This window comes from Dasypus novemcinctus, chromosome 8 (genome assembly GCF_030445035.2).
Source record: "Dasypus novemcinctus isolate mDasNov1 chromosome 8, mDasNov1.1.hap2, whole genome shotgun sequence".
Classification (NCBI taxonomy): domain Eukaryota; kingdom Metazoa; phylum Chordata; class Mammalia; order Cingulata; family Dasypodidae; genus Dasypus; species Dasypus novemcinctus.
In genome coordinates, this window is record NC_080680.1 from 97,889,336 (window position 1) to 97,914,778 (window position 25,443).

General features: G+C 44.5%; 1 protein-coding gene across 5 annotated transcripts in view; it reads left to right on the forward strand.

Annotated features, from left to right (window-relative positions):
* GGTA1 (glycoprotein alpha-galactosyltransferase 1 (inactive)) overlaps window positions 1–25,062 on the forward strand; it is a 74,090-nt gene extending 49,028 nt beyond the window's left edge. For 4 of the 5 annotated variants that reach the window (XM_058302455.2, XM_058302458.2, XM_058302457.2 and 1 more), the window contains 7 exons: window positions 6,219–6,355; window positions 6,832–6,920; window positions 12,132–12,167; window positions 13,750–13,815; window positions 14,365–14,475; window positions 19,678–19,815; window positions 22,496–25,062. In XM_058302455.2, the coding sequence (XP_058158438.1) occupies window positions 6,329–6,355; window positions 6,832–6,920; window positions 12,132–12,167; window positions 13,750–13,815; window positions 14,365–14,475; window positions 19,678–19,815; window positions 22,496–23,189 (1,161 nt within the window). In that variant the 5' untranslated portion in view covers window positions 6,219–6,328 and the 3' untranslated portion in view covers window positions 23,190–25,062. The remainder of the gene's footprint in view (window positions 1–6,218; window positions 6,356–6,831; window positions 6,921–12,131; window positions 12,168–13,749; window positions 13,816–14,364; window positions 14,476–19,677; window positions 19,816–22,495) is intronic. The other variant, XM_071217025.1, reaches the window with a different exon arrangement.
* The last annotated feature ends 381 nt before the right edge of the window (window positions 25,063–25,443 follow it).

Below are 25,443 nucleotides of genomic sequence, written 5' to 3' on the forward strand. Positions count from 1 at the left end.
GGGCAAGTTACTTACCCTTCCTGATCTTCCATTTTTGCAGCTGTAAAACAGGATAATAGAGAGGATTATAGCGGGCAGTTGTGGGGCTTAACTGAGAAGCTGTTGGTAAAGAGATTAGCCCAGTGCCTGGCCTGGCTTAGTTGGGGAGGATCCAGATGTGGCAGGGCCTGAAACTCAATCAATTTTTAGGGCCCATTTTAAGAAAAAGAATGCAAAGTTGCAAATGCAATATTAGGCATGAACGTGAATACTTCAAATAGGAGAAGAGATATAACAACAAATAACAAAAACTGACAAATACTCAAAATATGGCAAAATCCAGAAAATGACATAATAAGTAATTTAAAACTGATTAGTATCAATTCTCTGCCTACTGAGTCTGTTGTATGTTTTGGCTGCATACTCTTTGCCTCATTATCTGATGGTTTTGTAGTACTGTTTAATAAAAGAGAAAGCTAAATTTTGCCTCCAGCATGGTCAGTCAATGATTGCTTTTTATTACTAAGAGTTTGGAAGAGTTTCCTTCTGTTTCGGAACTTAGTAGTGAATCACATCAGTAAATCTTTTGGCAGTTTCTTGCTCTGGTGGCGCTTCTTGCTGAGGCGTGGGTGGGGTGCCGCCCTTGGGACAATTCACCCTTTGATTTTCCCAGGTACAGCTGGGTCTGGGTTCTACCTGAGTGACCATAGTGACCCTTGAGCAGGAAGCATCGCAGTGTCTAGTTCAGTACCTCTCCTTGGACAAAGGTGGGGGTTCTGGTGCTCAGCAAGTCTACCTGGGTAGACTGGGGGGGGGCCAGGTAGGTATGCAGGTAATAGGGCAGCCCCTCGGGCCTCACCTGCAGCCCCAGGTCTGGCACCACAGCTGGAAGGTGATCCCGCAGGCAGAGGCAGTGTTACTTATCTCTGGGAAACATTTGGGGCTTCCCCACCCCACCCCAAGGTGAGATCAGGTCCAGTCACGCTCGGGGCCTGTGCAAGTAAGGAGCCTGAACCCTAAGCTTCATTAGCTCTGTGCTTAGCGCTCGTTGGTTGGTAATCTTTATCATTCGACCTCAAGGAATTCACGTGGGCAGTCGCAGGAAGATGAGCTCCAGATGGCTAAGTGAACTACCCTCTGGTGAGATGAAATTTCTAAGTTCTGTGGTTTATTTCTCGTCTGTGTCTTGAGTTAATCAGGAAACCCTATTAGGAAAAGTTAAGTCCAAAGACCTTATTTCACAGATGAGACTCAGGGGTTCCCAAGAAATCCCATTTACAAAACCGCATGTTGGTGCTGGGGCTGACCTGCAGGCCTGCCGCAGATAACAGGCTCTCCTCCCCCTTTCTCTGTCCACCTTGACAGGTATGAGGCTCTCCTTACCCTTCCCTGCAGAACTTGACACGTATGAAGCTCTCCTCACCCATTCCCTGGCTGACCTGAGCATAAGGCAATGGGGGCAAAAACGCCGGCCAGCTGGGTGCCTCAGGGCTGTGTGGCCTGAGTGCTGTGCAATACAGAGCTGACCTGATATGGGGCTGAGGGGGTGGAGGTTCTGGCCTTGGCCCCTTGCTGTTTTATGTGGGTGCTGCCTTGGAAAATGTGGATTCCTCTCTTAAATGGACCTACGGTTCTGCTTTCAGAGACAAAGCTCTGAGCCGCATATTTCTGCATCTCTCCCATGATAAAGCGCTGGTATCATTATAGCTTTCACTTGTGGAGCATTTATCAACTGCTGGATTTTATGTGGTCTCAGTTGGTCCTTTCATGAATCCTATGAGGAGGGGGTTGGAATTTCATTTTATATATGTGAACAGAGACTCACTTGCCCAAGATGCACATCGAGGATTCATACCCAGATCTGCTGATTTTAGGGTCTTAGCACTGGCCTAATTTTTCACCTGGAATGCTGGAAATGTCCTCATTTACAATTGAGTATATGGAGGCCTAAAGACTGGAGTCCTGTTTAAGCTCATTAATATCCAATTCGTTTCTGAATTCTTCCCCATCCCCTTAACCACTTGCCGTTACATGGCACTGTGTTATGTATTCTTTTGAGTATCAGTGCCCTGTTGGAATGTGAGCTCTGTGACAGTGAAATCGCATACTCGTGCATAAACTGTCTGGCACACCTTTGTCTGACTCTGTTGACTGAATACACGGCAAAGCAGAATGGGCACTCCTCAGAACTCCTCTTGCTCAGTTTTCACTCCACACATGCCACATCGGGCCCACGGCAATAGTCCCAAAGCAGTCAAGGCTTGAGCAAAGCAGGGGCAGTTCCAAGGGGGTGGATTTGTAGGATATATTAATAGTAGGGGAAATACAGACAGAATTCTACAGCCTCAGAGGCTGTGGAAGCCAGTGGGGAGGTTTGGTTCTCTCTGTCACTGCTTTCACCCTGCCTGATTGTTCCTCTTGTGGAGATAATGGCTTTTCCAGATCCTCTGAGTAGATTGTTATTCAGCTGAGACGTTCACCTTTCCCTCTAAAATGTGATGGAGAAAACAGGGTCTGCTGGAATTGCTTTGAGAGAGGAATTCTGTTTGGAATGAATACTGTGAGTTAGTCCAGCTGAGGTGTAACTATGAGATTCTGAGTGTGTGTGTGTTCTTTGGGACATGTGTTGGAAGTGGGCAAGGAAGAATTAATTTATAGGCTGCATGTGAAAGTCTGTGACTCCACGAACATAGAAGAGGAAAAGGAAGAGAGTGAGGGTGGGGTGAGGAAGGTGGGAAAATAAATTACCAACTTTACATGACCCTGCCTTGTGAAATGCTCCCTGCATTTTCAGCAAAATCTATACACATTCCAGGAGGCCTGGGGTGAGTGGTTTTATTTGGGAACCCATTCAGGGGCTGAGTCGTGGGTGATAGATTGAAAGAAATCATCAGAGCATTCCTCAGGGGGCCTTAGAGGGTGGTGAGGGGCCCAGCCCATCACAAGGCTGTGGGACTAGAGCTGGCTGAGTAAGTTTAGGTTTTTGTTTTGTTTTTTTGGGGGGTGGGGGGCATGTAGATGACTTTGGAGTTACACTCTCCAGTTTGAAACAGGGTTTTAGCAGAGGTCCTAGTCCCATGCTTCTTACATGCTTGTATAATACGGTATTGAGAGAGAAAAACAAAAGAGGATTTTCAGACCATGTTGGATGTTGAGTGCTTCATTTTTATACAAGGAAAAAGTTTTTTTCAAATGTTTTTAAAGACCATTGGCCACCTTGCCAATCCTTCTTTTCCTGGAAATTTGGATTCCAGATCCCAAGAAGCATGCATATGTTCATTTCCAGTGCTCTGCTAAAACACAAAATTGGCTTGTTCAGTCAGCTCCCAGTTACGTCTCAAACAAGACTGACAATTGGTTGTAGCAGAAATTAGGTAGGTTCAAGTGATCTGGGGAGGTCAGAGAAAAATGGGCTTCAAAAATAGCCTACAGGGAAGTGGATATGGCAAAAGCTGTTGGGCACCCACCTACCACATGGGAGGTCCTGGGTTTGGATCCCCGTGCCTCCTGAAGAAGATGAACGGACACAGAGAGCAGTGAGCCCAAACAATGATGGCGGAGGGGGCAGAAATAAAAAATAAATCTTAAAGAAAAAAAAAAAGAGTAGCCTCTGATGCTAATTTCTGAAATTAAAATAAAAAAAGTCATGGACAGCTGCCTATTTGGGGTGGGGATTAGAAAAGGCATCTGATTTTGGCTTTCCGTTATGCAAGTATCACTGTTCCTTATCATGAGAATTTGCATGTTTTTCTGTTTAACCTTTCTTACACCCGGAGGACAATTTGCCTTTGATCCAGAGCATGTGGGGCAGCCTGCATAGCAGTGCAGGATGTTGAAGCAGGACCTGGGGTTGATCCCACCTCTGTGGAGCTCTCAATCAGTCTGGGTCAAAGAATAGATAGGAAACACTTTAGAGCCCCTCATTTGCATGTATTCGCACTTCATTGTGTAATATGTTTTTTTTTTTTTTTAAAGATTTATTTATCCCCCTTCCCTGCTGTTTTTGCTGTCTGTGTTGTCTTCTCTTCTCATTTTCTCTCCTCCAGGATTCACCAGGATTTGATCCTGGAGACTCCTGATTTGGAGAGAGGTTCCCTGTCAATTATGCCACCTCCATTCTTGGTTTCTGCTGCACTTCACCTTGACTCTCCACTTCTCTCTCTTTTGATGCATCATCATCTTGCTGTGTGACTCACTTGCGCAGGCACTAACTTACCATGCAGGCATGCTTTCTCTTCTTTTTCACCAGGAGGACCCAGGGATAGAACCCAGGTCCTCCCATATGGTAGGTGGAAGCTCTAGCACTTGAGCCACATGTGCTCCCTATACTATGTTCTTATTCCAAAAATTTCTTTTCTTTCCTCCAGATATGCTATGAACATTTGCAAAATACCAGACACTGTGGTCTCTTTGGATCCTCCCAACAGCCTGTTTTATGAATATCAGTAATCAGAAGTAGCTTTTTTTTTTTCACATTTGTACTGTACCAGGCACAGAGCTAAGCATTAAAGCATTTTATGGACATTATCTCTTGTAATCACTCTTTTTATTTCCCTTCTGAAAATAAGGAAACCAACTGAATGTGATCCAGTAGAGATCCACAGTCCCTTATCTGAATTCATGGGACCAGAGAGGTTGGAAATAAGAATTTTTCAAAACTTCTGTGGAGTTCATATATCGTACACTATGTTATAACCCTAGCACAGAAGCACTGCATAATAAAATGCATCAATATTTATGCAAAGAAATGTATAAACAGTCTCACTAAGTGGGATAAAGATCATAAATAGCCTCATATCAGTTAGAGCCTTTTTGCCAATTAAACTGCAAAAAGAGTTTTTGGTGTTCAGAGATTTTTGGATTTGGGGAATGTGGAAGAGGGTCTACAATACACTCAGGGTTAAGCCAGTTTCATGTGTCAGAGTTGGGGCTCAAATCCCCACCCTGCTGCAGAGTCTGTCTTCTCCCAATCCCATACTTCTCTCAGAGTGAAGATACTAGCACGGAGAGGTGACCACGGCCTCAGGTCCAGATCTGTTTGCTCCCAGGCCCAGGACTTTCCCAGTACTCAATGCCAGTGCTCCTGGTGTGGACTTCATACCCTTTTTCAGGATGGGGCTTGAGTTGTGCAGCCATTTGCATTTTTTTACTTTGCTGTGGCCCTGGCCCATATGTGCCAGCTCGTGTTGGGTTCCTAAGTGGCCGATCTTCTTAGGGTCTCTGGGAGACCGCTGATGCCAGCTATACCAGAAAGCTAGAGGCTGGGTTACGACTTTGTGTTCAACCCTGGCTTCTCTCTAAATGGAATTCACTTTCTAACAAGGAGGAATAGAATGTCATGGCTGAAAATCTAGTTCTTTCACTTCTTTAACCGGATTTAATAATAAAGGTCAGGCAGCACATGAGATTTGAGACTGGAATCATCTTAACAACCCTCTTTTAAAAGAATCAGAAAATAACCCATCTCCAAAAGGGACACATCTCAGCCTTAGTCACATTGTACTTCATTCGGTCATCTCCCATCAGGTGCCTCTGTGTGGGGTACTAGGGATTCAGGGTTGAAGAAGACATACCGCCTGTCCTCAGGAATGTCACAGACTAACTGGTAGAGTTTCATGATTCTCACCACCAAACCTACCCTGTTTGTCAACCTGCCTGACACATCTCAGGAAATGCCACAACCGTCCACTCAGCCGCTCAAGCGAAAACCTTGCTTCTTCCTCCCCCCTCATCCTTGAAGTCTACATCACTAGCCAGGTGCTAGCAAGTGTATTTTAAATACTCTACCTCTCTCCATCTCCTCTGCCAACTTTCTAGCACAGGCCCCCTCTTTCTGGCCTATTAAAAGAGTTTGCTGATTTGCCTCCCCTTCTACCCTTGCCCTCTTACCCATTCTCCAGGCCCTGGCACGCAGGCAGGTCCCTGGGTGAGGTGGGAGCAGGTCACTGTCCAGCTTCAGATGCTTGGGAGCCCCCCCATCTCTGCACACCCCGTCAAGGCTCTGTCTGACCTTCCCCTGCCCGCCCCTCCTGTCTTACTATCTACCCCTGCCCTCTCCTGACTCATTAGGCTCCAGCCACTCCGAGTTCCTAGAAGCTCAGTATCTTGTTCTTGTGCGGGTTTGTTTTGCTTTTCAAATCCAAGAAGTGTTGTCTCCTGCCAATCTGTTACAGGATGCCATTCCTGAAATATTCTCACCCCTTCTCACGGCCCTTTCCACCCTGTTTTCATCTCCTCAGAGAGGTTCTCCTTGACAAGCTGCATTAGAGCACTTCCCTCCCTGGTGTGTGCAACTCGACACAGCTTTCCTCCTGTAATCACAATTTAACGAAGCAACCAAGAAATATTTATGGACCTGCTGTGCACCAGTGGACATGTGGGTGTGGTGGGGGAAATTTGGCGGGTGGGTGGAAAGTGGGTGAGGCTTCGGTTAAAGGAAGGACCGGGGTGGTTTTCCCATCAGGGTGAGGGGCAGGTGGAAGGGTTCCTCCATCACACAGGGGAAGTGCTGGGGATCTGGACCGGGAGGCAGCCAGGGTCGGTGGGAATTGTTCACAGCGTTCCCTCGCTCTCCTACCACCGCGGCAGACTTCATAACTCGTCGGGAGACTTTCCCTAGGAACCTGGCCTGGCCCCAGCATCCTTGCTCACAGGCCGCCCTATCAATTAGTGGAATTGGCCTGATTTGCCAGCGCAGACTTATACACAATTTAAGGAAGAGCGCACTCTTTAGCTCTAGTTAAATATTCATAAATTTATCCTTTTAGAGAGGATATGGGTGGGTAGAAACATTTAAAAAAAAATCTCACTCCGGACTGAATTTATTTCATCTCTTTTCTCCTTTCTTCCCAGGAGAAAATAATGACTGTCAAAGGAAAAGTAATTCTGTCAATGCTGGTTATCTCAACTGTAGTTGTCGTGTTTTGGGAATATATCAACAGGTAATTATGAATATGATGAAATGATGTTGATGAAAGTACTGTGTTGGCTCTAATCTAGAATCAGCAAAGTCACTCTTTTGAATTAACATTAGGCTTAATTGAAACCATAAATAAAGGATTCTACCCTTCCTGTGTCTCTGAGCCCTGGGCTGTCTTTAAAATCATTATACCTCCATGTAACTTCTGGGTAATTTCATTGTTATCTTCCTGCCATTTTCTTAATGTCTTGACTTTTGTACCTTTGCCATTTTGAGACAGTAAGGTCAAATTAAGCCCAAAATGTAATTTTAAATTATTTATACAGTCAGATATGGAAATTACCTTATGAAAATTTAAAAAGGAATTCCATGAAAAATCCACTCTGAGTTTTGCAATCCTGCAGAGTTTAAAGGAGCAACTCAAGTTGTTGGCTTTTGCTGTAACATACACTCTTGAGTTGTTGGTGATTCATTTGTGCCTGGCTAAAATTCTTGGGTGTTTTATTATTATTTTTAACTCTGGAGACCAAAGTGAAGTACACATTTCTGAGCTTTCAAATTTACCAGTGGATTCACCTTCTGTGCTTTTGGAAACTTACAATGCCTCAGAGCTTCCACCTGGATATGCTTCTGAACAGGAAGACGTCTTTGGACAGAGCTACAAAAACATGTGCCTTTGACTTAAGAGATGTGGGTAAAACTCTGCCTTCACACCCAGAAAGTCCACTGTACAGCCATGAGCAGGGAAAGAGGAGAGATGTTACAGAGGTGGAGGTGGGGCCTGCACAGGTGTAATCCCTTCTTGTGTGTTGTTTGGTTTCATCTGAACAACTCGTTTTATGAGAGACATGACAGGCGAGTGTGACTGAGTTCATGAGAGAGGGGTCTAGAAACCAGGTTTTTCAAATCTAAGAAACTAGGGATACTTAGTCTGAAGAAGAGATGACTCAGTTTTTTGGGGGGTGGGGTGGGCAGGAGATGGGATTCTGGGGCTACCTTCTGTATCTGAGGACTGAGGAAATATCGTTGCTGGAGATTAAGAGCATGGACTCCAGAGCCAGGCTCCCTGGGGCTGGTCCTGTGCCACCATTTACTCCTCTGACCTTGGGCAAGTTACTCAGCCACTCTGTTCCTCATTTCCCTATCTTTCAAAATAGGGATAGTAATAATACCTGCCCCAGTAGGGTAGTTGAAAGTATTAACTAAGCTATTATGCATCAAGCACTTAGGACAATGCCTAGGACTCAAACTCCAGCTGCTGTCATCACCACCATCACCACCTGCTGCTGCTGCTGCTGCTGCAAAGGGCAAAACAGGACAGTGGATTTTGGCAAAGAGAAGGAAGAGCTCTAGTATTTGGAATAGTCCAAAAGAAGAGCAAGGGCTTTTTGGGGTTCCTGCACCAAGTCAGAGCAGAGCACGTGTTTGGATAACCTTCAAGCTCTGACTAAACGCTTGATGGATTGGATACCCTAGGTGCTATGAGTTGTAGCCAGGGTTGTACTTCCATATTCTGTGTAGTTCACACAATTAAAATATGGGAGCTAAAGGTCCATATGTATATGCTGGCACTGGCCTTCCTTAAAGAGGGTTATTTTCCAGGGCAGGGCATGTCCTCTCTGCATGGTGGCTGCAGCAGGTTTTGGCTGTTCCCCAGGGCCATCGCCAGATACCAGGGCTCTGGCTGCATCGTTCTCCAATGTGCAGATCCACCCAGTTGTCTGCAAGCGAGTTAAAAGGTATCAGATATTCATGACTTTCAAATCAGCCATGTGGTGGCTTGAAGTGAGCAGAGGACACTAACCTCAGACAGGTGGGCAGCACTGAGCTGAAAAGGATTTTTAAATAGCTAAATAGAATGAATCAACTGCTTGGTAAACAAACAATTGTCACTAGAGTATCCTGAAAGAATGACATCCAGGACAGCATTTAATTTGAGACAGGATGAAAAAAAAATCATAGAATGTTAGAACTAGGAGAAACCTTATAGTAAAAGAAAATGATGGCAACTATGATGATAACACCTACTATTATTGAGTGTTTGGCATGGAACAGTGCTATATATATTACCTCCAATTCTTACAACAGTATTGTAAGGTAGGTATATTACAAGTTTCTAGATGAAGACATTGAATCTCAAAAATGTTAAACGACTTGTTCAAGGTCATGCTTTCAGGAAGATTTAGGTCCAAGTCTGTCTGCTGCAGCCCTCTCTCATACCCACTGTACAATCCTTCCCTCAGTCAAGGGTCCTCATTTTTTGAAAATGATGAAATGTAATCCAGCTAGGTTACATGACTTAACAGTGAATGCTTGTCCAAGTTCTTACTGGATTGCAGATGTTCCGATTCCCTGGGACTCCTGAGCTACTTGGTGCTGAGTGCTGTGAGGGATTTGAGAACCAAGCAGAGCTGCTGCCCTCAAGGGATTATGATCTAGATGGGAAAATATGATGTGAATATCAATATCTGATGCTCAGAAACAGAGGAGGGTCTGAGAGTTCTAGGAGACAAAGATTATGTTTGGCTTGGAGGGGGATCTGCTTGTTGCATTCATGCACAAGTAGTTACTGAGTACTTGCCATGTGCCAGATAGTATGCTAGGATCATATCCGGAAGGCATCAATGAAGAGGTGGCATTTAAGCTGTGCCTTGCAGGATGAGTAGAGTTCAGTACCGTTTACTGCACTGTGGCTATTGCTGTGACCACTGCAAAGTTGAAGGATTCTGGGAGAGGGGAGTGAGAAGATAAGGTGGAGGGGTTATCAAAGAGACTCAACGAGTTCGTGAACCTGAGTCTACAAATTGGTACCATATTAGTCAGTCAAAGGGGTGCTGATGCAAAATACCAGAAGTTGGTTGGTTTTTATAAAGGGTATCTATTTGGTGTAGGCGCTTACAGACACCAGGCGGTAAAGTATAAGTTACTTCCCTCACCAAAGTATATTTGGAGCAAGAAGGCTGCCAACATCTGCGATGGTTCAGGATTCCTGGGTTCCTGCATTCCTGGGGCTTGCTTTTCTCTGGGTTCAAAGCCGTTCTTCCTGGGGCTGGCTTCTTTTTCCTCTATGAGCTTACTTCCTAGGGCTGCAGCTTAAGTCTTCAGCATCAAACTCCAACATCAATAATCCAACATCAGAAACCCTTGCATCAAAAGCTCCAACTCTGTCCTTTGCCATGCCTTTTATCTGTGAGTCCCCACCCACCAAGGGGTGGAGACTCAATGCCCTAATGACGTGGCCCAATTGAAGCCCTAATAATAACTCAATCATGCCCAGTAATAGACCAGATTACAAACATAACCCATTATTTCTTTTTGGAATTCATCACTTATATCAAACTGCTATAAGTACCTTTAGTGCCAGGTACAGGCTGCAGGGGCCAGCTGAGTGTGGGTTGTAGCTGATCCTTTCCTTCCTCCCTCCTCTTCTCCCTCTCTCTCCTCCTTCTTCCCCTCCTCCTCATTATGATTTTAGGGCAGGGCAATATGGTGATGAAGCTTGCGGGATATGGAGTCAGATTACCTAGGTTCAAATACTGGTTCTATTCCTCACTAGCAGTATGACCTTGGAAATCACTTAATGACCTGTGCCACAGTTTCCACATCGGTAAGATGAAGTTATTGATCGTTGTATTTAGTGAATACATTTAGTGAATGTATGAAAATTGCCAGCATATTTGTGGGTATGAGCTATTATAAATATTATCAGAATCAACAAGCACATTTAGAACGAGGAGTTTTAGTTTGGTTGAGGAGTGTTGTGCTCTGAGGGAAGACCTTCATTGGTAAGAAGGATGCATTTTCTTTGTCGGAGCAGATGTGGACGCCCAGGGACTAGGAGAGGAGATGGGGTTTTGGGGCCATGTCTGAAACCAGGGCCTGGCACAGGCTGAGCCAGGGCAGGTGTTTGAATCCCAAGTCCAGAACTCTTTTTGGACACAGTGAGGAGAAGCCAATTAAGTAAGGCTAAGAAATAAGGGCATAGCTTCCCTGCACGGAACGATGGAATAATCCAGTGTGACATCAAGTCTGGCAGCTTTTAGCCCCCAAATGTCCCTCAAGTCAGTCCCACTTGTTCATCTCCACAGGCACCATGATCTCTGCCTGGACCACTGTCATGCCTTCTAACTCGTCTCACACATCCACACAGGCCCCCTTACAATCTTTCTCCAGGGACCTTTTTCTGATATCAATGAACCCTATCCCTCTCCTGCTTAAAACTCTTCCCCAGGGCAAAATCTCCTGAAGTCCCAGCAAGATCTTGCCTCTGGCTACTTGTGTTTCCTTCTAACCAAGTGCCTCCTTCCTCCTTAAGAGCTTTTGCTTCCCCTCCACCACCCCCACCACCCCCACCCCCACCTAATGTGAATCCTTGCCACCTCCTCTTCACTTGCTGCTCTTATCCTTCAAAACTCTGCTAAAACATTACTTGAGTTTCAGGAAGCCTTCCAGGTCTTCCCATTAAGTATTCATGGTTACTCATGCTTTTTCTTTACAGCATTTCTTGGAGTTTGAAATCATGTAGCTGTGTGATCATCTGTGTAAGGCCCACCTTCCCTAAGATTATTTATTCCACAAGGATGGGGGCTTTGTCCTGGCCAGCACTGTCACCCCAGCATTTGGTATATGCTCAGCAAGTGTTTATTGAATGATGGGGAAGTAATGTGTTCACCAGCCCAGCCTTGCAGGTGCCTTAAACAGTCTTATTGCCTTCATTAGTTTAGGAAATGCCTGTTGGGACTGCTCTGTAGAAGGATCAAGGTGGATGCAGCATTTGGTTCTGCAATTGATACTCTTGTTTTCTGGGGGAAGATAAATCCTGGGCAAAGGATTGTTGAGCCATGATGTGCCCATCCTCCCAGTCCTTCTTCATCATCAGGCACCTGATTAGGGGCAGGAGAGGATCCTGGGTGGAACTGCTCTCCCTCAGAGAAGCCACCCCCAGGCAAAACAGAGCTAAACTTTTGTGGGTTTTGTTTGCTTGTTTTTTAACCATTAGGTGAGATTCACCAGAGACCTCTTTCCCACAGTTTGTGCTGGTTAATCTGAGGTGACTGCAATTGGAAATTCCCAGGCTCCTGTTATCATTGGTTATGCCTCAAAGGAAGGTGGAAACGTGGGAGTAGCCCAACCCAGGCTCTCAGCCCAGGGCCTCAATTATAATGATTGCAAAATAGCTTTTCTCAGAATTCAAAGTAACTGTGACACACTTTTATTTCTTTTTTGCTTTTAGCCCAGAAGGCTCTTTGTTGTGGATATATCACTCGAAGTAAGTGCTTTGAATTGTAGATGTCTATTGGATGGCTCCCATGTCCACTCTTGCACCTCCTACAGTCCATTTGTCACACTGCAGTTGGTGATCCCTCTGAAGCCATGTTTGGAGCAAAGTGGGTGGGTTCCCAAGGAGAACTCTGTTCCTCCAGCCCCCATAGGCCTGCCTTTACTGATCCTTGACTTGTATTTTGCCCTCTGTTCTCATCCAGGGTCACTTTAAGTGATATCCTTTGGGAGTTGCCCAGTAGATGTTATGTAAAGACCCGTGCAAGAAATTTCCCAGAGACAGGATAAGAAAAATAGTTTAGGTTTCCTAATGAGTTAGTATGTATTTTTTTTCCCCCTTTTAATATGTTTTTACAGAAAACGAGAGCTAAGTAAGTACTCATTTTCCCATCTTTGGCTAGGTTGCCAGGAAACTCAGAATCAAGAGATGTGCTTAACTGCTTCTACTTTCCCCAGCCCTTGTTTCTGATAAAGTTCATACCCTGGTGTTCAAGCTTGGCTTACATGCCATGGGACTTAAGCAACTTGCTGAAACCTACTAGGCTGGTATCTCAGCTGGGAGTGAAAATAAAACCTTTCTTCTCGGAGTGGCTGTGATAATCAGGATCTTGTGAAAATATCTCCCCAAGTGACTACGTGTTTCTCTTTCTCTCCCTTCTTGTTTATCATTCTTGCGTTGTTTCCCTGTTTATCATAGCCATACTTTTTTTTTTTTAATTGTAAGCTACTGCAAACAATTCCTGAAAGTAGTGGACTTTGAAACAAGTTTCTTAATTTATTATCCTGTTCATGAATCACCTGCCCACCTTATTTGTCCAACTGCAGGGAGGGGCTTCCCCTGACTTTCTCCCCTTTCCCCCCTCCTCCTGGGAGGCCCCAAACTGGGAGAGACTCACAATGAAAGAATGTGGAAACTTCCACAGCGGGGTGGCTAAAGGTGGCTTCTGATTACAGTTTCCTGAGCTTCTGGCTCAGCCGCCCTTAGATTTCCCGAGGCTCTCACTGCTGACTTGTAGACAACCGGAATTTTCCTAGTTCAGCGAAAGAGATAATTCTTGGAAATGTGCTCTGGCTTATTATTATTAAGACTATAGCTTTTTATAGCAATTTTCAGCTTTTTATAAACCTTTTTCATGTATGCTATCTCATCCAGTCTGGTAGGTTTACTATTATTAACTACACTTTTCAGATGAGAAAATTGAGATTCAGAGAGGGAAAGGCGTAGCACAGTCACACACTAGTAAGTGGCAGATTCAGGACTCAGGTTTTTGTCTCAGTGCCCCATCCTCCCTCTTGGGTCTTTCTTTTCCTCTCCTTTCCTTGTCAGAATTCCTGGAGGAGCTGAATATCAGGAACTGCCCAAAGGAGGGGAGGATAGGGTGCTCCAGTTCCTGCCTCTTTCACTTCAGCTCAAGCAGTTTCACTTCTCTTTTATAAATTGGAATTTTTGAATTTGGTTTTGTTTAAAAAAAAAAAAAGTGATTTTCTACAAGAAAAAAGATTTTGGAAATCCCCCAGGTTGGGGACTACCTCGTTTTCTAAAAATCTGTATAATCTTTGTCATTTCTTAGAAACCCAGAAGCTGGTGACAGCAGCGCTCAGAAGGGCTGGTGGTTTCCAGGCTGGTTTAACAGTGGGTAAGGTCGTGGGTCGGTCGTCTTGTCTGTTTACCCACCCCCTTTGTGTGGAGGGAGTCCAGTGGAGCAGGATCATGGCCATGACTTTCTCAGTCATTTGTCTTTCCTGCTTGTTGAAATCATGAGAAATTTATTTTGTGATTGGGACTAGGATATTTAAGGTTTTGTTGTTATTGTTTTTCACTTAATTTGGGGGTAAGGCTTGGACTGAAGTTTAGATCTCAGGAAAGACACCTATAAATTAAATGTTCCTACACGGATTGTTTTATCAACTTTCCCCCATTCCCTGAAATAAACTGAGGATTGTTGGTCGTTTGACTTGGGAGGGTCAGAAGAAAGGTTCGTCCTGTGCTTTTTCATCAAATGTTTTTCTGAATAAAAGCTTACTGTCGTAAGTGTGAGCCTTTCTCCAGCCGGTTCCGTTCCCTAGATGCACGTGTTCTCTGTCTGTAAACGTGCTTGGAGGAGAGATATTCACTCACTGTCCTGACCCTGAAAATCCCCCTCCTTGCCTCATTCTGCTTCTGCTTGCTTTCTTTTTGTACTTAGGACCCACAATTATCCAGAAGAAGACGTAGATAAAGAAAAAGGAAAAGAAAAGGAACAAAGAAAGGAAGACAAAGAAGAAGAGTTACAACTAAGGGACTGGTTTAATCCAAAGTAAGACGTGAAGGACCATCCCACGTGCTCAGCAGGAGTAGCGGGGGCTGTGACAGACACTGAGAACATTCCTGATTTCAGGGAAAGGGTCTTAGCATATATTACTTTTAACATTAGACTTTGAAAATGAAACAGAAACTCCAGATGTTTTGACCCAAAAATGCTTGAGCAACACAGATTCTGATATGAATTGGCCATTTGTAGCAGATGAATGACAAAATATTGGCTGGAAGGGTTCATGGAGGCCACAGGGTATTGTGGAAAGCCATGGATCTTGAGTCAGCAAGAAAATTCTGACATTCATTTAGCGCATCTATAAAATGGGGATGATGATAAAAATCTCATGGGGCTGGGCATTCATTTATTAAGCAAGCATACAACAAATGTTTATCAAACACTTATTTGCTAGGCCAGTGTTTTTCAAACTGCTGGTCATTACCCATTAGTGTGTTCGGAAACTAGCTCAACGGTCAGCAGCTTTTTTTTTTTTAAATGCAATGGAATAGAAAATTTCAGAAGGCATCAAATGAAGTAAGGATAAGTATTGTTTAGCAAAATGTTTTTCTATATATATGTATCTGCATGTGTTGGGTTGCAATATATTTCTTACTCTAAGGCATCAAAAAATTCAAAAACACTTTACTAAATACTGTGTTAGGCACAGGAGGCAGGAGAAATCAATCAATATGGTTATGTTTAAGAAGCTCATGATCTTCTAGGGGCAGTGGTCATGAAAACAGTGCTTGCCATGATTGGTGAGGAGGTATAATCAATCGAGCTAGAGAAGATGCAGTCTGGGGAGTGAGGAGGTGTGAGCTCTCCACAATGACTTTGAGGCCTGGGAGACTGGGGACTGGGGTGGGCACCATAGACCAGAAAAGGAAGGAGACACAGGTCTAGGAGTCAGGGTAGGCATGGGCTCATTAGGACAGAGGTGCTATGGGGCATCTGGATAGAAATTCATAGGGTGCCCATGAGTGTGGCAGAAAGTATGTGCTGGTGATGTGGGTTGGGGAGTCATCAGGGTATAGGTGACAGGGGAGTTGGGGGGCTGCATGAGGCCCCCTGGAAGAGCACTAGCTGTTCTTCTCTCCACTCTCCCCTGTGCAGGGCTCAGCTTCTCCAAAGGAATGGGGGATAGATATTTAAAGAAGAATGGTTTGAAGGAGCATTGAATTTAAGCCTTAGGGCACCAAGGTATATTTGTAGCTGAAATGAATGATTGAATGAATGAACAAATAAATATATCTTATTATGAGTGTCTTTGCTCACAGTTAAGGCAGCCCTGACCCAAGTCCCCCAAGTCCTGCTCAGCAAATCACAGTAAAATGGACCCACTCTCCTTTAAAGGGAACTTGGGGACTATCTGTGACTTACCTAGCCTGCCCCTTGGGGAATCTTGTGTACCTATCAACAGGGCTTATGTTTCCATCTCCTGACATTCCTAATAATGTTTTAGCATCTTATAGATGGCCACCCTGTTGGCCATAAATGATATCATACCATGTGTACTTCTCTGTAAACTTTCTAAAAATATTACAAGATATTGTGCACGTATTTCCACATCTGTACATCAAGATCTCTTGGCTATCATGACACCAATTCCTCATAATTTTCTTCCTACTTTTCCATTCTCCCTTCTCTCTCTCCTTTATAGGGTCATCTCCCTCTTTCCAATGTTCCAATATTACAGTTTCCCAGAGCTAAGTCCCATATCCTTGTCCCCTTTTTAATTTTTGTTGCACCATCTTGCAAGATAATCTCCTTCATTTCTGTGGCTTTAGGTGCCATCTGTGTGATGAGGACTACACACTTAGGTTTCATGGATTTCTCAGGTGATCCCAATGGATCTCTAGATTCTACTGCACCCTTGTCCTTTCTTTTCCTTCTCAGTAAATGGCTCCAGCCAGAGTGCAGGGAGACATCTGTGTCAAAGTCCCTTTTGTCAGCATGTTCTGTTAATTCTTCCTTCAAAACATTCTCCTTCTCTCCATCCATCAGCCACCGACCTTGTTCATGCTCTTCTCTGGATCCCTGTCTAGCACGCTGCCTCTTATAAGGAATTCAAGTGCATCTTTTTTTCACCTGCTGCATGAGTCATCGAATTTCAACAACTCTATCCAACCCTTGGATACCACAATGTACCTATAAATAAATAAAATTTGAAAGCTGCAAATAACCTAGGTAGGTGTGTTTGGTTACAGAGGCCTTTTTAAATATGTGTGTGGGAAGTCTTTACCCCTGGTGGTGCTGAACAAGCCAGTGTCACGTATTTGGGTGTCCTGCTTGGATGGAAGGCATTTGGACAGCTCCAGGTCTTTTCCTCGCTCCTTTTCCTCCTTGGAGAGTTTTCAGCTATTAGAGGTCAGCCCCATCTTTGTGACCTTGGACATTTCTGGCAGTCAACACTGGCAAATGCTAGTTCTGTCTTCTCTCACTTCTGTGTCTATTTTGATGACTAAGTCTTCTTGGTCAGAAGTTCATCCAGGAAGCTGCTCTCAGTCTGACCAGACTCCCCCACTCCACCCCTCTCCTTTTCCCTTCCCCCTGCCTTGCATTTTCAGGCTTTTGTCTGGCTTCTGAGGGTTGCCGATATGTTGGAATTATCAGTGGAATTTAATAATTAGCAGCAGGGAAATAGAAAATTTTAATTTTTATCATTAAAATGTAATTTTTAATATTACTTTCTTTCTGCTAGAAGGAAACTTTGCCATCCAAGTAACCAAACTGGACACCAGTTTTCTGAATCATCTTTCTAGATGTGTGAGCAGTTGGGCATCTGTTGAGACCTGGAAATTGTCAGTGGGCGAGGCAGGGTCTCATTTCCCTGATTGCAGTGCTTTGCATTGGGCCTGGTGCAGAGCAGGGAAGTAGACAATGTGTTTGAGGGAATGAGTGCCCTGGACTGGCCCTTTCTATAAATCGAACAACTGAAGACATAGAATCTCACCTTGCTTTTATTTGCAATATGAGGATAATGATAGTACCCACTTCACAGGGTGGTTTTGAGGGTTAAATGAGATAATGATGGTCAAGTCCTTAGGTCCTGGTGCAGGTGATCCCTTTTCTCCTTTTTTAATTAAAAAAAACTTATTTTTTTTATTATACACTACTTAGCAAATGTTGAGCTCAAACACAGCTCAAGACTTAGCCAGCAGGCTGGCTCAGACCTGCTAGAAGTTGCGTGACAGGCTAAAACTAAGGACTGTAATGAACAAAATGGTTATGAATGGAAGAATTTCAGTTCAGAAATCAGTTGTAGACATATAAGCCACGTGTTTGTGTGTGTGTGTGTGTGTGTGACTTCATTGGTTTGAAATCCTGTTATTCAAAGCTGAGGGCGTTATGTGATTAAACTCACCCCATAAGCTTCTAAAAAACAATCTCATCGTTTCTCAGTCTGCACTGATGAAAATGTCAAGGGGGCTTAGTTTAGTGGAAATAGTGTTACTTTTAGATCAGGACAAACCTGGTTCTAACACCATCTTCATCAGCATTGTAGTGAAGTTCCATATAAGAAGCAATATAGCTCAGTGGTTGATTGCCTGCTTCCCATTACAATGTCCTGGGTTCGATCTCCGGTGCCTCCTTTAAAAAAAAGGCAATATAGTGGGGTGGCTTAGGGCTAGATGAGAAAATGTATATGAAGGTGCCTGGCCCAGGGTGAAGTAGGCTCCATGTTAGCTTTTCTCATGATTGAAGGAAACTGAGAATTCTTGCGTCATCCATGCTTCAGTAAGGGCAGAACTGATCTCGGTTTGAGATGCCAGACTGAGGGCCTCAGAGCAGCCTGAGAGTCCTCCCCACGCCCCCCATCTCTGAGTATCTCTGGACCACCCAGAAAGTGATTCCAGCTGTGCTGGGAAAGAAAGCAGCAGGCCCAAAGCAAGATATAGTAGGGCTGGGGTGGAAGGGTGAAATCAATGCAAGCATTAGCACAGGTGTTGGTGACAGACGGGGGCTCCACCCAGGCTCCCTTTACCACTGCCGGCATTGGCCGTGGGGTTGGGAGAGGTGGAGGGTGACCCAGTGTTGCCTGCCTCACTGTGGGAAAGCACCCCTCCCCTGCTGGGCAAGGGGCAAGTGAGTTCCCGCCGTCCAGTCTGTCTGCTGACATCTTCCCTACAGCCTCACCAGGGCCACGTGCGTACAGCTGGCAGGGACTGGCAGGACTTAGCCCGGTCACTTGCCCTCTGGGGGTTGAGCCTGGATGCTCCCCTGACTGAAGTACAAGTACACTTGGGCCAGGCCTGTCCTGGGGGTTGACTGTAAATGATGGTCTCAGCCTCCGCCACTGCTTGAGCAGATGGGTGTTGGAGCGGAGTTCTCCCCAGCCCCTCCTGCGGCGAGCTCCACCCTCACGCCGGCCCCCACCACTCCTCTGTCCTTTTTTGCTTTTACCCTTAACGGTCACCCTATAGCTTGCTTTTTTGGGGCTTTCTGTGTTTACGTTGCCTTTGCCAACTCTCTTTCAAGCTTTCTGGGTACAGAGAACATGCTTCTACCTTGTCCTTTTGGGTTCCTAGTAAAGAGGAATCGTGATCTGAGGGGAGAGTCAGTAGCCAAGCCCTGTGGTCTGCACCCAAGGCCTGTGTTTCAGACTAATCCTCGAGGAGCCTCCGTCAAGCCCCCCCTCTGTGGGCACCTCTGTCTCCGATTGGGAAATGAATGCCCACACCAGGACCCCTGGTCTGGGGCCCTTTCTGGCCTATGACCAGGTTCTTGTCCAGAAATCTCTTCTGGCAAGAAGGCAAAACAAAATAGCTTTTTCTCTTTCAACTCTAATCTCACTCTCTCATCCCCCAGAAACAAGAATTAGGGTTTTCTTAGGCCCGGATGCTACCCACAGGGATAAATAATGCCCAAAGATGCCACTGAGGCTCAGGAAGGAGCTGGGGGATAGGGAAAGCGATTTAGAAGGAGGGGAGCAGGGAAAACAGGAAAAGGAAAAACAATGCGGCCTCGAGGTCAGGTGTCCCTAAGGGCCCCCTCAGCCCTCAGAGGCTCCTAGGCTAAAGCCTCCTGGCCCTCGCTCAGAAAGGCAGGTGCACAGCTCTGCACCAACTTTGTGGGGTTCAGCTACAGGCAGTATTCAGAGATAGCCATTGCAGGAAATAGCTGAGCCCGGTTTTACCTTGGATGACCTCTGCTCTACCTCAGCAAAGCTGTTTTGACTCACGGGACTCTATGTTTTGTTATCAGAAATCGCCCGCAAGTTGTGACGGTGACCAGATGGAAGGCGCCCATTGTGTGGGAAGGCACCTACAACAAAGCCATCTTAGAAAACTATTATGCCAAGCAGAAAATTACCGTGGGATTGACGGTTTTTGCTGTTGGAAGGTAAGCGAGACAAAGAAAATCATCCTGTGTCTCGTTCCGTAGTCAAAATGGACTCATGGAGGCTGGGCATACTTTGTCGGAATTATTAGAATACAAGAAAGTTTAAATGGGACCTTTTCTGTCCCAAGTCTGCTGAGGCCACAAAAGGTTGAGACTAAAACAAGAGTGGAGGAGTGCTCCCATTCCCACCCCAAAGTGAGGGTCTCAGAATGCAGGCAGAAAGGTCTCTACACCAACTGACCCGAGTCTACGGTTCACTCACAACCACCTTCTCACCAACCTCCGTGGCTTCCTTTGGAAATTCCAAAAGTACCAGCTCATGGACAACCAAATGCATAGCTTTATTCCTTCTAAACTCTCAAGAGCCAGGACTAAGGACAGAGGGATTTACAGCAAGTTCTAGGAAGAAAGAGAGGTAAGCACGCTAGTTTTCCATGTTCTAGCATGGCTGACCCACTCTCTTCCGTGGGTTTTTTCAAGTCACGCTCACCCTTTGACCATAGAGGATTTGGTCTGGGAAGATTTGGCTGGAAGTGTGCATCTGTACTACTAGTTTTTAAAGATAGCTCCTTTTGCTTTTTTGGAGAATTTCCAATTTGATTTTTTTCCCCAAAAAACAAAAATAAAAGTTCAGTTTTTCTGTTCTTCTGTGGGCCTTTTCATTTTTACTTCTTCCAAAAAAGATATATGGAAAGTTGATTCCCTTGGCTTGTGCAAAGAAGGTTAAAGAGCCAGGTTGACCCTTGAGCATTGCTGAGGCGGACCTCAAGGAGAGCAGTGAAAATCTGACAGCTCTCCAAAGACAACCTTCCCCAGCCCAGAGCCCGGCAGTCATTGCTGTGATTAACAATACAATTAGCACTTAGTTTTACTAATTTCACCAGATGTACTGGTCTCAGGAGCCTGTCTCTGATAGAGAAAGATGATGGGAGTTTTGACATTTTTTTCCTAGAATCTGTAACATGGGTCAGGAGCCAGGCTCACTCACCTAATCCTTTGGCTTCAAAAGGGACAAGCCAGCCAGGATGCAGATTGCTTTGATTTGGATGATTCTAAAAAGAACAGAACGCTGCCTGCTGCCCCACAGTAGTGTCAACCATTCGCAACTTTGCAACTCTGCAGAACTAAAGTGTAAATTGCAAATCCTGGTGAAAGCTCTGTGCTCTCGGCCCTCAAGCAGGGCGGGTTATTTGTGCTCATCAGCAATAAGCCCCCACACATAGTGGACTTTTAGGAGGTGTGATTTTTGGTTTGTTTTAAAATAACAATGCATGGAGGCAATGTAGTGCTTTAATCTCTAAACAGTATCAAGTTTCCCAGTGACTTTCTCCCATAGTTTCCCAAGCTTCAGGGCACAATAGATTCTTCTTAAAGTTATAGAGTATTGAAGAATTTCCTGCCACAAACCACAGCTCTTGTCAAATTTACTTTTTATGTTGTTCAGATATATTTTCTCTGTTTAAAGAATCAATACAGAAAAGCCTTGGAATTCCTGAGGCCAACTTTGTAAACTTTATTTTGGTGGTCAAGAAAGGTAATTCACACAGCAACAAACAATGAAAAGAAATGCCATGCATTATTACTCAACATCATTAATGGTCAGTAATCTGATCAGCAAATTAAATTCAGGCAGCATTCACTGAGTCTGAGTTTTAGGTGTGGTTGAGTTATATTAAGTCACCTGATTTCTTATTCTTCCCTATGATTTCCATAGCATACCCTCACAAAAGACCGTGTAGCTTGGGATTGCAGAGGATATCAGTATAATGTTTTTTGAACAAATGGATAAATGGTGAAATAAGGTTAAATCTGAGGTTGTTTGCGCTCCCAGTTGGATAGATCTTGTAATGGTGGTGTCTGGGTAATGGATTGGTGTTTTGCGTGATCAGTGGGAGACTTACAGGGTGATATATGTAATTTGGAGGGAGTTCCATGTCCCATAGTCCATTCTCTGGGTCACAGGAGAGCATAAGAGAGTCCTCATAGCTGGACTTAACACAGCACCAAAGCACCTAAGGATAACATGTGCCTTGCACCTGGTAGAACAGCAACATTGGGGAATTGCCTGAAGTCTTTGAAGGGGACTAAAGAACCAGTACCCCTTTTCCCTGCCCAAAGACCAAACCCACTGATAAATAAGACAAAGGGGTAAGGCAGATGATAGTAAATAACACCTTGATTTCTGATTAAAAGCTGGTATTGGAGAATGTGGATTGTATCTGTAGGCCCTGGGCCTCCTAATGTTTGTGCAGAGAATAAGACTTAGGCACCCCTGGTCACCTGCAGCCCTGGAAAACTGCAGGCCTCTGGCTGTAAGGTAGAGCCTAGACCACACAGCTGCCTGCAAGACCCAGAATAGTCAGACATACATACTCTCTCAGACTGGTCAACTTCCAGGAGTGAGAGGAGCGGCAGGGCAGGGTTGTGCATGCCCAGCTTCTCCTCTGAAGTTGGCAGTCAGGTAAATCGCTCCACCACCCCAAGGTCTGAGTGAGTGAATGGTGGAGACTGCCCAGAAGGGCTATAGCAACAGGAAGCCCTGCACAAGAAAATAACCATCTGGGGTGGGGAAAAATCATTCCTCTCCTAACTGTAAAACACAGACAACATAATTTTAAAAGCACGTGGTCTTCTGCAGAAATCTAGGAGGTTAAATTTATGCCTGTCTCCTTTGTTTCAGATACATTGAGCATTATTTGGAGGAGTTCATGACATCCGCTAATAGGTACTTCATGGCTGGCCACAAAGTCATATTTTACATCATGGTGGATGACATCTCCAGGATGCCTTTAATAGAGCTGGGTCCTCTCCGCTCATTCAAAGTGTTTGAGATCAAGCCTGAGAAGAGGTGGCAGGACATCAGCATGATGCGCATGAAGACCATTGGGGAGCACATTGTGAGCCACATCCAGCAAGAAGTTGACTTCCTCTTCTGTATGGATGTGGACCAGGTCTTCCAAGACACCTTTGGCGTGGAGACCCTGGGCCAGTCAGTGGCTCAGCTACAGGCCTGGTGGTACAAGGCACATCCTGATGACTTTACCTATGAGAGGAGGAAGGAGTCGGCTGCATTCATTCCGTTTGGCCAGGGGGATTTTTATTACCATGCAGCCATTTTTGGAGGGACACCCATTCAGGTTCTGAACATCACCCAGGAATGCTACAAGGGAATCCTGCAGGACAAGGAAAATGACATAGAAGCAGAGTGGCATGATGAAAGCCACCTAAACAAGTATTTCCTTCTCAACAAGCCCACAAAAATCTTATCACCAGAATACTGCTGGGATTATCATATAGGCCTGCCTTCAGATATTAAAATTGTCAAGGTATCTTGGCAGACAAAAGAGTATAATTTGGTTAGAAATAATATTTGACTTCAAATTGTGCCAGTAGGTTTCTAAATTTGAGAGAGTATTATTCTGGCTACTTTGTCAGAAAAGTAACACTTAATTTTCACGTTAAAAATACTAACAAAACACCAACAACACAGCAAACACATCTATTCCTCCTTGTAACTTTGAGCCCTGTAATATGTGAGAATGAATCTATGGTAATCAGATGTAAATTCTCAGTAATTTCTTATCTATTCTTAGTTTGGGGGGATACACTATCAGCTGAACCAAAAAGAATTTGCTGCGAGCCAGTAATAACTAATACTCTACATGTGACAGATAACGCGCTGGAGAAAAGAGTTCTGAGGGAAGTGTTTGGCAACAAGATACAGTTGGTTGGGGGAAGGTCATCCTCTTGCTTTCAACGTCTTCCTTTCCTTGATGAGAGCATAAAGCAACATAGAATTGCTTTACATCAGGAGAACTCTTAGGACACAATCTGACTTGGCAATCTTCAGAATCTTTCAACAGCAGATTGGTTCAGGCCATTTGTGGCCTGTGTCCCTTTCTCATCATTACGTTGCTTGGCTTCTGTGCAAAAGACTGGTGGAGATCCCCAGTGAATATCATGATGGTGGATGTTCTGAGCCATGGGATCTGAATGTCAGTGGGTGCTCAGAGTGAAATGGCAACAAAACCTTAAAGTGAGCATTCCATTAAATAACAAAGAAAGGGTGGCAAGAGCTCGTCACTGTGGGACAGTGCCACCTCGAAGGGGCACAGTGCAAGGGGTTGGCATCTAAATACACTGTGGATGCAGGTGATGAATGAGAGGCATCATGGGTGCCCTCCAGCATGCTTGGCCCCCCAACTATCAATAGCATGGACTTGAATGGAAGATGCTTCTTGTTTTGCCAACCTCTGCAACTTGTGTTTTCAAATCCTTGGCAAGAAGTGGATGGTATCAGAGCAGGGAGAGGCCTCCAGTGGACTGAAGAGACCTAGGAGGGCCTGAGCTTCATCAGAGGACAATCAGTTATTGGCTGGCTCTAACCCTCAAGGTCCCTCAGACCATCATCAAGCCCCAACTATCAGGGGATTGGAGGAAAAACCCTCCCATCAAGTAACCTCTCATTTCCCCTGGTCCCATTTGCACTAATGAAGTATACAAGTGTAACAAACATTTAGCTGAATTTAATGGCAAGGTTAATTGATTTTATAACAAAGCATGAGGGGATGGCAATAGGAAATCCAGTCCATTCATGACTGACGTAGCTTAACATTCAATTCCCTTCTCTAAGAGAAGCTGTGAAGTCTTAGATATTATTTAAAGCTGAGCAATTCAGGGTAAAGGATGTTCAGAAGCAACACTGACATATGTACATGTTTATATTTTGCTTGTGTTCCAGTTTAGGTCATTTGTTTCCATTTTCAAGCAGTTTATGGAAAAGGTCATTGCACTGGTTTGACGTGTAATGCAATGGGCGTCTTTGATAAATCGAAACGTCCCTTTTCTCTCCTGTTTCACTGCTGCCTCCTCCTCTTTAAAAAATTCTTGCCCCAAAAAACTGACAACCCAACCAAGCAAAATGAACAGAAGTCCTGAAAAAGACGTGGGCTTTAAAGAAAGAAGAGGGAGACCACAGGAGTCTTCCCCTTTGTTTGGTCCATTCTGGAGTAGGGAGGGAGTGTTGATGTCTTCAGCCCTCCACCAAAGAAATTTCTGTCCTGAATATTTAGAGGAAAGGGCTGATGGAACTCTTAAGTTCCTCTTAAGGAACTCTCTTGTTTTTTATTTTTTTCTTTTAAATTTAAATTCCAAATGGACAAATTCAAGATCTCATTAATGATTATTCTCAAATGTTTTTATAAATAAAATTCCTTATTTACAAATGAATAAATTATTTTCTCAGTATATTCTGGTCTGGTCATGGATTGTACATTTTCTCACAAAGCGGTTCAGAATTGTCAATTATAGAATTTAAATTTCTTAGAAAAGTCCTCATGACCTTTTGAAAATATGTCTTCTATTATGAAGAACATGTTTGAGAAGAACAAATGCTTATATAGCTCATTCCAAAGTGATGCACTGAAATAATTAGCTGCCCCGGGAAGAACCCATAGGAAAAGGCTTGTCCCTGAAGTCCAGGGGTGGGGTGGCAGTGGGTCACCAGGGCAGAGGAAGAAAACAATTCCATAACCATATCTGGGGGGGTTTAGTTCTGATTGCTGGGAAGTTGGCCAAGGGAACCTTGGGAAAAGGCTAGATTTCATAAAAATGAAAATGAAAAAAAAC